Here is an 18,742-nt window from a genome sequence, read left to right as displayed (position 1 = left end):
CATTTGATAGGCTTTTTCTATTCTCTAGTAAATCAGCATTAGCACCAAAATTTCACTGCCCCAAGATATTAACTTTACTAACTTGCTATAAGACAGTGCTCCTGGCTCTAGTTAAAGTTTTAATTTCTGGTCTCTCCCTCAGACTTATGAGAACATCTTATTCTAAATTTTCAAAAAGGTAATTTCGGTGATTTAAGGTAGAAACATAGCTTTAGGTTCCAGTTTCTCATTTTTATTATTTCCACATTATTATTAATTTCCTCCTCCAGTGCTTTCTAAATGAGTATAACAAAGGCATTTACAAAGAGCCTGCCTCTGATATAGCTGTGTATGAATTTCCTTGAGACTAAAGAAATTAGACAGATGAAATATAAATACTTCTCACTGCAACCAACTTATTTGATTAATTAGTTTGAGGCTATAATTTCCATTTTGGTCATTTTATTGTAAAATTTTAAACAATGGGAAGTGATGGTCTTTGTTTTCATGAGATAATCTTCATTAATTGAATAATGTCCACCTCAATAATATAAGGTATTTCTTAAGCAGAAAATCCAGTATTAAAATTTGGAAACAAATCTCTATTCTCCTTGTCAAAGGGCAGAGATTTATTCTAGACTTTGGAATGAAGCATTTGATGCACGCTTCAGTTTTCTAAACTGATAATGCTCAGAGAGGTTAAGAAACTTGTCCAAGGTCACACAAGTAGGTGTGAAGTACCACCCTCCAAGTTTTTTCTCATGTCTTTTAAAACCACATGGCAAATACGAAAGTCATCTTCTGAAATAATGCTGTTATATTCATTTCAATTATAATAATGTAATTCATGAGTTTGAATAACATATTACTATCATTTCATATAATATGCAAATTGTGCAATTAACTGATAAAAGAAAAATCCAAACCCACATAACAAAATAGTATAAACAAGCAGGAAAGAGGTAATGTAATATTGGTCTAAGATTATGGTAAAATTGAATCAATAGGTTTTCCACAATAAATTGAATTATACACATATATTTGATAAACTCTACTATATATCATTTATCAAAATAGCTTTTTTATTATATTAAGTACGATCTAAAATGCTAATTGAATACATTCTAGTTTGCAATAATAAAAGTGAGGTATAGGGGAAGATTAAGGTTCTATCTAGCCATTTTGTGGATTAAAAACTGAGGCCCACAGAGAGTAAGTCGTGCTTCCTAAGTTGCACACTTGTGTGGGCAGAAAAAGGCCTGGGATCTGTGTGTCTGCCTGCCAAGGCATACTCTGCTTGGTTCCTCTTATCTGATTTTTTTTCTTTTTAAATCAGACAGAAGTTTGAATAGATTACACAAGAATAATTGGTTTTGGGGAAAGTAGCACATTTTCATAATAAGTTAATTTCATCTTCAAAGACCCCAGATAAAATGCTTTACTTATATGATCTACGGGAATTTTCAGAAGTTTAAATCAAATCAAGAGCATTAATTAAGGCTAATTAAAAAGTGAAGTAGTTCTGTGGCTCTTCACTCAATCCCATATGTCCAGTAGCCCCCCATTTTATTTTCTAGTTTTGCTTTCCATGGTTTCCGTTATCTGTGCTCAACCATGGTATGAAAATATTAAATGGAAAATTCCGGAAACCAACAATTTACAAGTGTGAATTGCCCTTTCCTCAGAGTAGCATGACGAAACCTCACGCCATCCTGTTCTGTCCCAACTGGCATGTAAGTCACTCTGGATACTCTATCTGCCCATCAGTCACCAAGAGCCACCAGGTTATTGGATTGACTGACACAGCATCACAGTGCTTGTGACTATCCCTTTTGTGATGGCCGATGCTATGTCACAAATGCCTAGGCCATTCACTCCTCTTTATTGCATCTCATAGGTATTGTATCATCTCACAAAGATGGTGAGTACAGTACAATAAGTTATTGTGAAAGACAGAGAGTAGAGAACATGTCACATAACTTTTATTTTATTGTTTTGTTATATTTTATTATTAATTATTGTTGTTAATCTCTTACAGTGCCTAATTTATAATTTATTAACTATCATATATGTATACATACAGGTAAATATCACAGTAAACAGTTTGGTACTATCTGTGGCTGAGTGAATCCACTGGGGTCTTTGAATGTATTCCCCCATGGATGAGAGGGGAGGACTGTATTGTGCATCCCCATGAGCACGCTCTGTGCTTGGCCTCGGAATTAAAAAATCAACAGGACACAGTCAAGGAAACCTACCCCACCAGAGAAAGAGTTGCTGTCTAACCCAGACCTGGAGGCTCAGGGGACTGCTTTCTAGGAAATAACATTTAACTGGATTTTGATAGATAAGCAAGGATTAGCCAGGGGATAAGATGACAGGCATTCCAATCAGAGAGAACACCATTAAAGAAGGACAGAGGCATGGAAATACAGGTGCAATTTGAAGAATTTTCCAAAATCTAGTAAAGATTGTACAGGAGAAGGCCAGGTAAGTAGGCCTTCTAAATTATATCTTATTCTGGAGACCAGTGTATTTCACTCTTCAGTGTGCCTTAAGTTCACATATAAAGTATTAAGGTATAGATTCCCAGGCCTCATCCTTAGAGAATCTGATTCATCAGGGCTTTTAGTGGGGTCTAGGAATCTGTGTTTTTAACAAGCAACCTACATTAATTTTTAAAGGAGAGTGCACCTGAAATTCTGGAATGGATGCCGGTGTAGTTGAAAGGACTTTCATAGATGGGTGATGTGATCAAATGAATGGTTCAGCAACAAAGAGTGGTAGGAAATATGTGAGCCTGTTGGCAAAAGGGTTGGTTGGGGACCTTTGGTGACTTTTCAAGTAAAGATGATACAGGGATCTAGTACAGTGACAGTGAGGTGGCGGTGGTTGAGGGAAAGCATGGAGGAGTGAACTGGGAAGAAAGTGCTAGAGCCCTTAGATTTGATTTAGGGGTGAGAAGAGGAAAGGATGACACCCAGACTTCTGACTTAGGTGATGGAATGGTGGTGGGGCTGTTCAACAACAAAGGAAATCTGGAGGGGACACTGGCTTTATGGAGGTGGGGCTGCTTCGAGTCCACATTTGAGCGCATTTTGAGTTGGACCAGGAAAGGGGTCTGCTAGTGGCACCAGTGGTCATCTGGGAAGTTATGACTGGCTTGCAGATAACTGTTGAGGATAAACCTAAATGCCAGATAAGTTATGTGTTCATTTTAGTTACTTCAAAACTTCTTTATCTGCAAACACTATTTAAACATTTATTAAAACAGAAGAATTATGTGAAGGAAAAATAATAATTTTTGACAATTAGGTACAGAATATTTGTACTCTACCTCTTAATGTAGACAATGAAAGCTTCTTTAATATAAAACAGAACATTTAAATTATATTATTTATTGATCTTGAAGTCAGCTCACCTGACTGTGCTAGAAGATGATCACTAAAATATTAATTTTAAAAAACTGTCTATGAAGGAAAACACAATTTTCATTTTGGTACTTTTAATTTTACTTTGGGTTAATTGATCAATACTATCACATTCCAATTTGTATAATGTTACTTCTTGGTCTTTTAATTTCTAAGCCAATTGAAAGTTTAAAATTAATTTTAAGAAATCAGAGAACTGTACTTTTGTTTAAAATATAATTTTAATATGAATGGAGATAGTCAAGATATAGGTATATTTCCTCCATAGTAAACTTAAGCCTGACATTAGGCATAGTTCTCTTTCAATAAAGCTGGTATTTTCTCTTTTCTTGAATAAAATAGGTGTTTAAGAGCATATGAAATTAATAAAACTCCATCAAATAAGAAGCAACCGATTTTTAAATAGTAAATTTATTTAAAATAAATTTTAAATAAATGAATTTAGTAGAGGATAAAACATTAAAGTAAAACATGACACACATGGTTAAACGTGACTGTGGTCTGGATTTGGAATGTCCCTCAAAGGTCCATGAGTTAAAGGTTTGATTCCCAGCTCAGAGATATTGGGAGGAAACTGTAAGAGGTGGAGCCTTGTAGGAGGTCTTGAGGTCACTGGGGACATGCCTTCAAAGGAGATTATGAGGCCCTGGTTTCTTCTTCCTCTTTTGCCTCCTGGCCATGAAGCGAGTAGCTTTGCTCTACCTGTCATGATGTTCTGCTTCACTACCGGCCCCAAAGCAATAGGGCTAACTGACCAGGAACTGAAACCTCCAAAACCATGAAGAAAAATAAACTTTTACATTTCACAACTTATTTCAGATATTTTTGTAACAGTGATGGAAATTAACATAACTGCCCTATTATTATTGAATGTTTTATAAGAGCAAACAGAGTATAAATAAAAAAAATGAAAACATTTATGTTAAGTCACAGAATTTTGGGAATGGGTTTATTTTGAATTAATTTATACATGCAATCCATGTGTGTTTATACACATAACACATGAAATACAATGCAACTCTACATTAGGCTGCTAGACTTTGGTTAATCCCGCAGTCTCATGTTCTGGGTATTTCTGATTCTAGGGAAGCTTTCTGCACAAAAAGATGGATGTTTTGTGATTGCTCCTCTGTACTCTACTAGGCAAGTACACCCCATCACACACCAAGTACTAAATATATAGATGTTGAGTTCAGAGAATGGAAAAGCTGTATGGATTTAGCATCTATCTTGAATAAATGATAGAATACATCAGAGATTTCTACCTTCCAAGGCCACTGCAATGTTCCAGAAAACTTGCAAAATCCTTTCCTCCCTGTTGGTTGAATCACTTTTCAGTAACCGAAGAACTGACATGGAGACATGGCCTGAATAGGCTATATGAGCTCAAGCAATAGAGTAAAAACCTGAAGACCCAGATTCTGGTCCTCAGTCCCCAAGTGATTTGACAAGGAAGCTTAGGCGAGACAGTCAGACCCTGTGTGCTGAATTCTCTTTTATCAGCATGACACAGATAAAGTATCTATCCTTAGTCAATCTCACTGAGGCACTCTAAAGATTAACTTTTATTAGGCACTCACAAAAATGACTACGTAGCAAAGATATCAGTATTTTATCACAACCCAGGATCTGCTATATCAGGGATAGCTTTGTATGAAGATATCTCTTTCAGTATTTGCAGAATGAGAAAGAGAAGTCTGGCAGGATCTTCCCAAGCTGCATATTCTTTGAAAGATTAGGGGTGGTTAATCTTTGGCTTCATAAGAAATTTTTTTAAATGTATTTTTCATGGTATCATTAGTAGTAAATCTAGTAGTGGGGAAATCTGCCCTGACCAAGCATGCATAACTATATTGTATCACTAATTAAAGTTCTGATAATAATAGTATCCTAGGGCTGGAAGGAAAGCCAGTAGTCCTGTAAACTGATCATCTTCCATGAAGGCCTTAACAAGCATACCCTGATTGGGTGTGAGCCTAGTTGTTAAAACAGAGCTAATGTCACCTACACACAAGAACACATGCACACACACACACACAATACCACCTCTTAGCACATAGCTTGACATGTGGAGAGGTTGGAGATCAGACCTAACCTGTGGCCTCTCATCCAGACATCCTTGCATAGTCATACATAGGGTTCTGAAGGAGGTCTCCTGCACAAGAGACTTGGTCTGTGTGTGTGTGTGTAACTGGGGAGGGCAACAACCTTTACAACAGCCTTTTGGGGCAGTTCCAACTACAATAATCAGCCATGGTGTCAGGGATGTATATAATCATTGTTATTAAAATTGTTACTGACAACTAGCTGAGGTGATAAGGAGGTGTCTAGAACCCGGATGGATTCTAATTCTAAATGACCATGACAATTTAAAGATAGAGGAATGTACTATATTTCGAAATCTGCAGCCTCAGACCATCCTCTGGCTTTAAAGAGGTTGAACCCATTAAACTGCGAAGACTGCTTTGACAGTGGAGTGTTGGTTAATTACAGGGGCAATCTAATTATAAGCTTTCTCTGTAATTGATTCCCTTTCAAGTGTGTGGAAACTTCACTTGATAAGTATTTGCTTCTGAAACTCATGGGAATAGATAGACTAGATCCTGGGGCCATGTGTGTCTTAGAATCAGAGAGGCCATCCTAACTGTACTTTGGAGTCCTTATTCTTGATGGATTCTTTGGAATATTTCCTTTATTCATTCACTCTTTCATTCTTTCTCTTATCTATTTAATATACTGCTGCGAGAGTATGCACCTGGCATTACTAGTCTCCAAGGGTGCAAATATGTATAGAATATAGTCACTGCTTCAGATGGGCTTATCAGTAGTCAAGGAGATTGACAAACACAAAAAATTAAAGTCTTATGTTGCTTATGGCATCAGTGATGCATATAAAGTGCTAACAAAACATGGAAGAAGACACCCTTCATTGTGTGTTGCAGGGCATGGGGTGGTGATGTGCAGAAGAGCAACACTCACTGAGCGGGGGAACATATTAGTGGAACAGTGAATAGGAGGAAATGTTCAGGGTATGGAAGGCAAAGGTTAGGGTTGGGGAAAAGAAAAAAATCCAGAACTGTGAGAGAACAAAAGAAGGAAGCATTGGTCACACTGTGAACCACCAGGGAAAGCAGACATTGCTGTGGTGAACCTCTTTCCACACGTGGTCTATGAGAAATATTTTACCAGTTTATAAAAACATGGGACAGCATCAACTGACAAATTATCATGTGCTAAACCCTTTATATTTCACGATCCTGTCTAATCCTTACAAAGTCATTACCGTGTATGGGTACCTTTATTATCCCGTGTCACAGACAGGCAAAGTGGGGGTTAGAAAGGATGGAGGATTAGAACAGAGTCACGCAGACCCCGTGTGGTGAAGCTAGGACTTGAACTTAGGGCTGCCGCTTCTGGGGAAGAATCCCTTAACCAATGTGTTTTGTTGCTTCTTCAGAGAGATTATTGAGTAATGTATGATGCCACCAAACGGTTTTCAGCATACTTTTTTTTTTTTCATTTTGGAAAGGGGAAATTAATTCAAAAAGTCTTAGCTATCAGGACTCAGTCTTCTCATATGTGAAATGACAAAGTTGTGCTATGTGAACTCTAAAGACTTTTATACTTCAAAGATTCTATTTTAATTAAATCTTTCCCCAAGCTTAAGAACACTTTTTTTGGTCTTACATAAATCTTCCTAAAGACTTATATAAGAAATTGCATATCAATATTAATGACTCAAATGCATAGGGTGTCTTGATTATAATCATCCTTTGGATGAATATGTAACACTAATGTACCCAGTTTTTCATATTAAATGCCTGCACATGGAAGGAAAAGATGTTCTTATCTCTATGGTACATGATATGTATTTTAATTTCCTAATTAGTTATTGAATTCTTCACATGGTGCCCTCCAATTTCTCAAAAAGAATAGGAGTGATCAGTAGATGGACATTGATGACTGATAGCAGGATCATTCTGCTCTTCTTTGCTGCATGATTTAATAAGCCATTATACTCTAGTTTTACCATATTTTCCTAGAGGCCTGTATCCAAGGGCAGGTGGTACTAAATAAATCTGGGTTTCAAGAGAATTATTTCCCTTTAATTCATCTCTCAAGGCAGACTGGACTCTAGTCAACAGAGAACTGGGTGCTTATTTTGCTCTCAAGATAGAGAGCTAGGTGTCTGCTTTACTTTCAAGCAATAACTAGAACATATTATAGTGAACATCTCCTGGCTTAAATTAAAAAAGAAACAACCTTTTCAAAATCTAAACTGTTTTTCTACATTAGTGAAATGGCCCAGTTTTTGATTCTCAGTGGGAAGCAGATTATCATTTTTCCAGTTTATCTGGCAGCTAGGTTATGAATGTATGGTTTGGCTCTACAAATCAGCTGTGCCTGGCCCCACTTTCACATGGGATTTGGACACAGAATCATCCACTGTAGAGAATCCATCCTGGCAGTGAGAGACAGCAGCCCATACTCCAGCATAGGGCTTCTGTGAGCAGCGGCAGCAGTAATAGTACAGAGGCTAAATTAGTCCAAGTCTGTGTGCCAAGGGACAAGCTCTGGCATTCCCTGTCTTGTGAGGGCAGCACTGGGGTCCATTTTGGCTTGGCTCAGGGCTGAACTTGGCTTGTGTCCCGCTCTGATGCCTGGTCCCTTTATCTCTAGCATAGTTCTAGAAGTCTCCTGGTGCTCATGCCTCAGCAAAGGTGAGGCACTAAGCAACTCAGTGAGACCCTGTCTCTAAATAAAATACAAAATAGGGCTAGGGATGTGGCTTGGTGGTCATGCCCCTGAATTCAATCCTAAGTACCCCCCCTAAAAAAATAACCCACAGAAAAAATAACAAAAAGACTTATTTTTGAAATAATCTCTGAAGCCTACAGAAAAATTATAGCAGTACAATACAAACAGGACAAAAAAAAATTATAGCAGTACTCCCAAACACCTTTCCCTCGAGATTCGCCAATTTTTAAACTTTGCAATACTTGCTTTATTATTATCTCTCTCCTTCTTCTCTCTCTTTCACTCTCTCTGTCTCCATTAAAACATTTTATTATTATCATTTCCAAATAAATTAAGAGTAAATTACATATACTGTGCCCTTTTACCCCTCTATACTGTAGCACATATGTCCTATGAACAAAGATATTCTTTTACACAGTGACAGTATTGTCATCCAGTCAGGAAATTTAACACTGACATAATACCAACCTAAACTCCTGTCCACATTCAGGTTTTGTCAATCGTGTGCATTGATGGTGTTCTTGATCAAGTTCCTTTCCTAGTCCATGATCCAACCTAGGATCATATGTTGCATTTAGGTGTCTTATCTCTGTAGTCTCCCTAAAATTTATAACAGCTTCTCCCCCTCTCCATGTATTTTTAAAATGACACTGATATTTTGGAAAAGTGCAATCCATTTATTTTATAGACTATCCCCCATTTTGAGTTTGCCTGGGTTTTTCTCATGATTAGATTCAAGTTGTGCATTTTAGCATGACCACTTCCCGAGCAGTTGTCTCCTCAGGGCATCACATCCAGAGCACATGACATCCATCTGTCCCTTATTGGAGATCTTGATTTTGATTATATAGTTAAGGTACTGTCCAATTTAGCTGTTTAAAAGTTACTTTTTTTCTTTTTTTAATTTATAGGTTATAATTTGATGTTATATTAATATTCTGCTTGCAATCAAACTACCTCCCACCTCAGAGTTAGCTTTTGTTGATCCTTCTTGTTTAAACCCATTTTTATCATGATGATTGCAAAATGGTGATTTTTCTATCTTCATAATTCCTTCCACGTGCATTGTTTTAATGCAATTTTAATGAATCCTCTTTCTGCTTAAGTGAGAGACAGGGTTGGTTTCAGTTACTTATAACTAAGAAGCCCTGACTGATTTACTTTTATGTTTAGGCAACTAGTTTCAAGAAGCTAACAAACAAGTTCACTCAAAATGGTCAATCTAGTCAGGAGACACAGTGGTAAACACTTTTTGGACAAGAACTTTTCTTAGCAGTTCATTGCATTCATGAAACACACTTCTAGTGCACATCTTTAATCCCAGTGGCTCAGGAGGTTGAGGCAGGAGGACTGAGTGTTCAAAGCCAGCCTCAGCAAAAGTGAGGTGCTAAGCAATTCAATTAGACCCTGTCTCTAAATAAAATACAAAATGGGTCTGGGGGATGTGGCTCAGTGGTTGAGTGCCCCTGAGTTCAACCCCTGGTATCCAACAAAAACAAAACAAAACAATAAACTCCCACACTTTCAGGCCAGACTGCTTCCACTGTCAGATAAATGACTACTAAAACGGAACACATAAATATCAAGTAGTTATATCACTATTGAAAAACAGGGAAATATCCATTTGAGTGACTAAATACCAAACACCTGGATATTTGGAAACATGTAGTAGTTTATTATAATGTTTACTTTTCACTTAGATTTTTGAACGTAACAAACATTGAAATAAAGAAAAAAGGTGCAAAGGAAATAGTATACCAGAGTAAGGCAGATTTTGTTCCAATACTAGCTCTGCTAACTAACCAATGCGTGATTTTTTTTTTGAGCAAATATCTTAATTTGTGTGTGTGTATTGGGGGGGGCTCAGTTTACTCATCTGTGAAATGAGATAACTAAACAGAACTTTTTCAAGGGTTCTTCAAATTAAGGGTTCTATGACCTCAAAGCTAATATTAGCACAATAGTTGGCGACATAAGGAAATGTTAACCTAGAATATTCCAATCAGCACATTTGGATCCAAGATTATTTTGGTATAAAGACCCAACACTTGTGAAATAACTCCCAAGTGATTCAGAGAATAAAAACATCAGAACAATTTAGAAAACAATTTAGTAAAAGAGGCCACAGCAGTTTTAGGCTGTGTGAGTAGATGTCTTTGCTAAGAGATAAACAGTCTTACAGTACTGGGCACTGGTCAGACCTTGAGCAGTGTGTCTTGTTTGGATGGCCATTTCCATACTTTCATTGATCCATTAAAGCATCAGAAATGTCATTATGAAAAAACGATTGAGTGAACTGGTCTGTTTATCTGGAAGAAGGAAAAATTGAAGGGAATGAAGACATAATAGTTCCCTAAATATTTGAAGGTTTGTCTTATTTAGATGGAACTTAAAGGGTTTATTTTGCATTTCCCCAGAAGAAAAAACTAAAACCCACTGGGTGACTGTCATGTTGTCAATATGATGAATATGATGTCAAAATAAGGGTGACATTCACACTATAACAATTGGGGTAGCTGTTTTTGCCAGTTCCTCTTTTCAGGAACCTCATTGAGCCTCTGTGATGTCAGAAAGCTACCCAACATCAGCTCAATTGACCAGGCTCTGTTTTCTGAGTAGTGGTTATTCAGGTCAGTATTTCTCAAATGTTGATGTGCATATAAGTCACTGGATATTTTGAAAAAAAAAAATCAGTTTCTGATTCAGTAGGTCTGGAGTAAGAGCTGAGGTTCTGCATTCCTAACAAACTCTCAGGTATTTCACATGCATGTACTCACCTGCTGATTCAAATGCGACTAAATGGCCAGATACCACTCAGGAGCAGAACACATTTCTCTTAACACCCATGTGAAGGCAGGTGGAGGGCTGTTTGGCAGCCCTAGTGGCTTCATTTCTTCATGGTGTTTTTTTTCCCCCCACATGTTTATTGGTGCATTGTAGTTGAACATAAGGTGGGATTTGTTTTTAACATATTCATACATGCAAACAATATAACAGTATGATTTGGCTAATATTGCTCCCCAGTATTTTTCCTTTCCCTCCCCCTAGTTCCTTTCCTCTATTCTACTGATCTCCCTTTGATTTTTATTCCTAATAGTGTTTTAATGTTTCTTCTTTTTTATTTCCTTAAGGAGGTTCCATATTTTCTGTTAACTGTATCTGCTTACATTATGTAATGATACTGGCAGGGCTCTGACCAATGGCTACCTATATGCTGTTAGTTAGCCAGGAAATGTTTCCCCAGAAAATGCTGAATTTTGCTTATTTTAGGTCATTACCACAGTTGACTATACCTGTTTTTTTTTTTTCCCTTAGATGCACAGACATGCACATGCAAATTTACATATCTCTCCTGCAGGTGGTTTTTCTCAGCGTGCTTTTCAATGAATTTCTTCCATGAGGCATACTGATCTTAGAGCAGGCACCTGTGTGTGCACAGGGACACTGCTCTGCTCAGCTTTCAGCTTTCCCTTTCCCTAGGCCTCCTCCTTCTCCAAGTTGGCATCTTACCACCTGAGTGCTAAATGCAATGCCTTCTCACTGTCATTGCCTTTAGAAGCTTTTTTCCTCATCCTGATATAATACCAGTGTGAACCCTCAAGTCTATACAGAGAAGTTCTACCCTTTTGCTAAATAACAACACTTCAAATACTTTATACTTAGTCATCGTGGTTTCTGAGCCTTTCTTTCCATGCCAAACATCCCAGATCTTTTAGTCATTACTCATATGACATGGTTATGAATTCCTCTACCATACCACTTGCTTAAAGAACCACATGATTTTTTTAAATGAGTGTATGGGAGTGAGAATTTTGTGACTCCCTAGGTAGATTTCTGGCATCAGAACTGTACCAATCCTCTCTTGGAATCTCTATGATTCATAGATCACCATATGGCATTCATTTGGGAAGAAAAAAAAATGTTGCTCACCAGGTCTCACTTTGTAGGGTTGTTCTTGTTTTCCAGAGGTATCTGCATGGGCGGGGGTTTGGGGCAGTTGAATATGCACCTGCAAATGCAAGCTATCACTTGGCTTAGGTTTACCCCATTGTCGGCTGCTGTCAGAGTTCTGTGTATTTCTCTTGAATGAAATGTTGAATAAATAGCCTCTTCCTATCTAAATGAGCTCATTACTTTTCATCTGTGCAATTTCTAACAGCAATTGTCTAAAAAAAAAACAATCCATAAAGATGATCTATTTAGTGCAATCTCACACGGAGTATAATATTGGTTATTTATCTAATGGAACATGAATAGAAGTACTATGTTAGTTCCTAATAAGGATCAGTCAAAAATGACATTATGGCTTTCCGAGTCTGGCTTATTTCACTTAGCATGACAGTCTTCAGTTCCATCCATTTACCAGTAAATGCCATAATTTCATTCTTCCTGATAGCCGAGTAAAACCTCATTGTATTTATATGTACCACATTTTTGTTACCCCACTATTATATATAAATATAATGCACTAATAAAAAATGTTAGAAGAAGACAGAAATGACATTATGAGACAACATTGGCAATGTGTTGCATTATATCGTGAACTCTGAATAATTAGCAAGTTTCTTAATATTGAACTAATAGTGTGTTAACTATCTTATTTATATTCTGTACTATATAGTATATAATATATAGGCTATAATATAATCTCAACAGACTAGGAAAGGAAAGCTACCATTTGCTATCCTTATGAAAGGGTACATAATAGGTGAGGTGTGGTAGAAGCAGGTGAGGTGAGAGTGAAGAAAAGAGTCATTGTGAGAGATGGAATCCACCATTCAAGTTACCTGGGTCTCTGATTTGTAGTTTACATACTATAGTTCAAGATGATTTTGTCTTTTGCAAATCCAGAATTATAAAGAGGTGCTAAATATTTTAGAAACTTGGCAACCCGTTTTCTCTATCAGCCTATTTGAAATTACGTCATTTTTTTTTTTTAGAGGTTCCAGAGATTCAGATTGTACTTAGGCCTCTTATTAAGGAAAAGGTAGATAGGTTGACCCTCACCTGCACACTGGTTATTCTAAAAACGTATTAAGAATTTAACTAAAATATAAAAGCTTTAAACAGCTCTAGCTGATGCCAGTGTGGAAAACATGTGATCTCAATAAAAAGCAAGAAAAAAAAAAAAAAAACAACCCAGCCTGCCAGATGTTTTGACTACATAGTGCATCACATCTTAATGTTTCCAGGGCTGGCAGTGGTAATACTAGAGATTCAGGATTTCAAAATTAACAAGTTCTGTTTGAACCTTTTTTTTTTAGTCTTTAAAAAATATTCTATAGTCAAAATATTTATATACTAGAATTTTTACTTTCAAGCACACATTTTTAGCATATTTGTAAGTCATAAATAAACTTATAAAGTCCATATTATGTTTCTGAGAGTGAGTATATAATGTAAACTGTTGACGAGTGTCACTGGGGAATGAGATTTTCTGGATAATCAAACATCCTGTAATATTAGGCCATAACGATTATATTTTTTAAATGTTAAGGGCTCCACATTATGCCTGTACCACACATGACTTGCTTGTGACTGACTATGTAGAAAGGCACCTTCAGGATCTTGCTGGAGCTTTTGTCATAATTTTGAGCTTCAGCGTAACTGTACATGCATTCCCTTCAATAGAGTCCTAGTTAATGTTCCTGACAATAAATTCATTGTACTAGTGCTCATCATTACTTGTGGGAAGACTTGTGAAGAGGGGAGGCAGGTACCCTTTGAACTGGGGGGGGCACCCAGCACGAACGACATAATAAATTCCAGCATTGTTCATTTGCCTGAAAACATCACACCTTGCCCCATTCCAAAGTAATCACAAAGATTCTCCTCTAAAAATGCAAATATCTCTGTGTTGTGTGGGTATGCGTGTGCAATATATTGGTATTAGTTGGCAATTGACACCTTGGTAAAGGGTTAATAAATGACATAGGATAGAAAAGGGTGGCATGTGGGGAGGAGGCATGTATCTGTTGAAGAGGTGGAAGTACTCAGGATAAATACCATCAGCTTTAGTTTTGCTGTGGGTCTCTACCATGAAAAGCTGTTTTTAAAGATGTTAAAAGCAGCATCCCACAATCTTACCTTGGCCTTACTTCTTATGTGCATCATTTTCAGTGAGTCTAAATGACTCTCCAGTGGCCAAATCTAATGTGTAAACATAATGTATATTACCTAAGCTGTTCCCCTTGGTGAAGATTTTAAGAAAAAGTTTAAGTCATGAATAAAAACAAGCACAAACCCCTTTTAAAGCTGTTAATAACCTTATACTTTTTATCATTTAAAAATTTTTTGGCTTAGATATCTTGTGAAGCTAGAAGGAGTGTACTGATTCCTCATATGGCCTGAATAAGAAAAAAAATCTGTTTTCCATACCTATGATAAAGATCAGTTAAAATCACAAATAGATTTTTTTTGATTGCCTTCTGAAATAACTTTCTTTTATGGCAAAACAGAAATTACTATGGATGCTTCATTAACAATAAAAAAAACTTAGTTCAAAATTGAAATGATATTGCTCTATATTTATACTACCCCAGAAAAAAAAATCAAGTTTGATTAATGAAATATTCAGAGACAGGTAACAACTTTGCTCTAATTGGCAGTGTTAACTCAAATGAACACATACAAATAAACAACTTAGCACTGAGCACACAGAGGTATTATTGGGCTTAAGACCATAGGTCATCTATGAGTAATAAAACTGTTTGTCAGAATAAATGTTAAAGTATGTTTAATCACCACTGGCTTCCTTGGTCAAAGGGAAAAGAAGCAACCTAAACAGGCACTAAAGAAACCATCTTTGCTTAAGTTGCTGGGGTGATTAATTCCCCTGGGAGAAAATTGGCAAGATGGTTGGAAAACAACACAGCTCTAGGGCCCCGTAACTAAGAAATATACTTGTGGCATTTACCATGAAACCAAGAAATATATGCTACCATTTTATGCACTATCTATTTGCAATAGATGCCAATTTTTATCTTCTAATGAACTATCAGAACAAACCAAATGTTTGCTTTTTTAAGCCTCTGGCTTCTAAAATGAATTTAGGTTCTACCACAAACTAGATGTATTAGCTCTGCATATCACAATGAGTAGACCTTATGTGCAAAATCATTAAGTTGCAAAAACAAAGGTACCACAAGAGTTTTAAATTAGAATATTTTAAGGGCTTCATGGGAACACCTCCTCCCACTCCCAAAGTGCTTTATTTTGAAATAAACTTGGGTACAAAAAAGAGAATTAAAAGGCATAGTAAATGATTGTAAACATTTTCTGTTTCACTCCTGTTTTAAGGTATCAGCCAAGTAACACCAGTGTTGGAAATAACTCCAAAGTTGGAAGAAATGTTAGGAAATTTTGCTCATCCTTAGTCTACTTCACCAAATGTGTGTTCAGATTTTAACACATAATTGGAGTGTTTGGACTGTTTCTTCTCATCTGTGTTCAGAATCAGGTACACACAGAATAATGGTATCTCTGAGAAGGAGCCATTCTTTATCTAATCTGAATATACCAACACAGTGGAAATTTCATCTACTGGCTAAATAATATTCTTTGAGAAAGAGATTTGGTGTGTAACATGTAAACAAAAGTTCACCATAATTTGGGTTGTAATGGGTGGTTTTTTGGGTGAGAAGAATTCCAATTCAGATCATATCATTGAATACTTACTAAGCATACCTATTACAGCCTTGGAAATTTTAAGTTTAACATTAGTGGCCAATAGTAAAGAGGGAAAAAGTATTGAGCTTTGAAATTTTGGCAACTATATTGATGACATTCTTTATTTAGTTCCATTTTCAAGTTAGGCTTGGCAGAAAAGATTTTGGAGTTTTACTGCCAGCCATCATATTTGCTGTTACAGCAGTGCACAAGCAAGGAACATCAAGTTGGGAGCATATGCAGAGTTTTATTTTTTCTATTCTCTCAAATTGAAATTCAACCCTCAGAAAATTGTTCTAGACAATTCAAGTTTCAACAACACCCTTCCCTGAACTATTCAGAAAACCGAGTTATAATTGTTTGGGGACGGGGGGGGGGGCATGAAATTACCAGAGTGTTGCTTTGATTCTTCATTCACAATAACATATTTTTTTCAAACAAAAATATTGTAGAAAGTTTTTATAAATTGCACTAAGTTGTCAACTATGAACTTTCTGTGGATGAGCAATTTTCTAGAATAGACTATTTATTAAAACTTTCCTACTTTACCCTCATGAAGAAGCTGTTTAGGATGAATAAATAGATAATAAATAAAAATTTAAGTATCATTCTTGGGTGAAAATGAAACATAAAATTGGAGTAATAATCCTTTGTTAATTTTTTCAGCAGTCATCAGTTGAAAGCTTCTTTGATCCTGAACTTTCCAATTAGTATAGCACTTATAAGAAACATGTAGAGCACATTTACCATATAGTTATAAATATATTTCAGTCACTAATTATTATCCATTAATGTGATATAATTTCATTAATTTTCAAAACAGAATGTCAGTACTATGAGAAATGCTTTTGGAATTCTGGTAGTGCCGATTCAGAATTCTTACCAAACTTAGGAATATGATACCATACTGTGCACTACACAAAAGTAAATTATAGTTCAAAAGAATTTTCCCAAGACCTAGAAATCGAATATTGAGTAACATTAAGTCATGAATGCAAGAACATATTTATTTATCTATTTCCAATTGCTCTAAAAGACACAGAAGCAGCATCCTAGGTATTCACAGGCTGCACACCAGGATGAAGGCATTTCATATGATGATTGTATTTGAACATCTTTGGAGTGGAAAAGAAACCCAAACATCAAACCTGATGACTAAAGCATTTAGGGACAACAAAAAGAGCTCAGTTCATACTTGAGGAAGCTGAGTTAGTATTTCATTTTTTTTCTCCCAGAGCATACATCTGCCTTTATAAGGAGGAACCAATTGTGTGAATGAGAACTGGAGTCAAGGTTAAAGTAATCTTGCCCAAAAGAGTAGAGTGCTTGCATCTGAAAGAAGCAGCGCTTCAGCTCAGATGAGCATTAATAACAAGCAGGAGAAGCACCTCCCCTGGAAAACATTAGAGCCTCTTGGACACATGCTAGAAATTCATTCTCTCAAATCATCCTGTGACTAATGGGATAGGTGACAACATCCCATGGTCTGAAGGGGGAAAATATAGCATAAACCATTTTTTAAAAATAGCATTTAAAAAAATCATGCAAAAGTGGTAAAGTGTTCTAACTCTCAAGAAACCTTTGCAGACGGACAAAGAAAAAGCTTTGTCTTTCCTATTATTGTTTGCCCTTCAGCTGACATACATGCCGAGATGCATCAATAGGATTACAACGGAAACACGGTCATCTCCAGGGTTTCCTCTGTTTGGATTCCTTGATCCTGTTTAAAGGAACAGGCTCAGGGAATGCACAGAAAACAAACTTCCCCAATCGAAGTTCCGAGGTCTTTCCTCCCCTATCCCACCCTCAGAAAACTGTCTAATTCTACTGACAGCACCCGACAGAAATGCCATGGTCATGTTGCACCACTTCACTTGTTGAGTTGTGTGAAGGCAGTACTTAACCATAGTAACTTGGTGAACCACCTTGCTCTTAAATTAGCTCCAAGGTTTCTTTCCAGCAGCATGGAAATATCTTACCTGCATGTGTCCCTGGTACATTCTGCTTCGGCTTCTTCAGGGCTCCCTGAGGCCGCCGGATGCTTTCCCCCCGGGTTTACTTGCACACCAAATAGGGGAGACGGTGGAGTGCACACTGGGTTCTCAGAGGGTCCCTCTGACCCCCCTCGAAGGCTGAGGTACCCTGGCTTGCCGGCGGCCCCTTGGCAGCGCTGCGGGCTGCCGGGAACTGTTCTCCACTCGGGGTGCTGAAAGCGGACACAGCAGAGCGAGGAGGAGGCGAGGAGCCCAGTCGGCCACGCTCTCCAGCAGGCGCAGATCCTGCTTGCCGGGCGCCTCTAAAACTCACTCCTCCACCGAACTCTTTCTCGCTTCCTGCTAGGCTGCCTCATGTCTCTCACTCTCTTCCCCGCGAACCCCCTCCTCCTCCCAGCCCTGACGTGAGCGCCCACACCAGCCACCGCCGCAGCCGCCGAGAGGGGNNNNGTGCTCAGGGGTGCGCGCGCGGGGGCTCAGCAAAGTGCGCGCGAGCGTTGGTCCCGCTAGTGTTAAGCGCTTGGCTCGTGGAGTCCAGGTGTGGCCTGGGCTTCGAGGGCGATTCTTAATGGAGGGGACCACCAGCTGGAAGAAACGTGGGAGAAAATGAATTATCTCTCTGGGGGGGACATACTTATCGTCTGATCCCGTATCCTGCAGACACAATAGGTTAAACGTGAGGAGGTTCCGAAGAGTTTACTTGGTTCTGATTCAGCTCTCTGGCAAGTTACCTTCATATCACCCTCTGAATAAGGATTCTTCCGTCCCACCTCCAGTTAATAGCTGAGCATTCTGTTTAAAATGCCAAACCCCAGTATTCAAGGGTCTTACACACTCGGTTTTTACTCCCAAGCACTTAAAATCACCCCCAATCCTCTATATTTTCCGTTTTTATTTTTATTTATTGTCTAT

General features: G+C 37.6%; 1 protein-coding gene across 8 annotated transcripts in view; it reads right to left on the bottom strand.

Moving 5' to 3' along the window:
• The window catches only part of Pex5l (peroxisomal biogenesis factor 5 like), a 228,469-nt gene extending 210,211 nt beyond the window's left edge, over nucleotides 1–18,258 (bottom strand). For 7 of the 8 annotated variants that reach the window (XM_048814237.1, XM_015494330.2, XM_048814243.1 and 4 more), the window contains exon 1: nucleotides 17,816–18,257. In XM_048814237.1, the coding sequence (XP_048670194.1) occupies nucleotides 17,816–17,836 (21 nt within the window). In that variant the 5' untranslated portion in view covers nucleotides 17,837–18,257. Of the gene's footprint in view, nucleotides 1–17,815 lie in introns of all 8 variants that reach the window. The other variant, XM_015494335.2, reaches the window with a different exon arrangement.
• Nucleotides 18,259–18,742: the final 484 nt, after the last annotated feature.

This window comes from Marmota marmota, unplaced genomic scaffold (assembly GCF_001458135.2).
Source record: "Marmota marmota marmota unplaced genomic scaffold, marMar, whole genome shotgun sequence".
NCBI lineage: Eukaryota > Metazoa > Chordata > Mammalia > Rodentia > Sciuridae > Marmota > Marmota marmota.
Note: the sequence above shows the minus strand (reverse complement) of the source record. Positions and strands in the feature narration are given on the sequence as shown.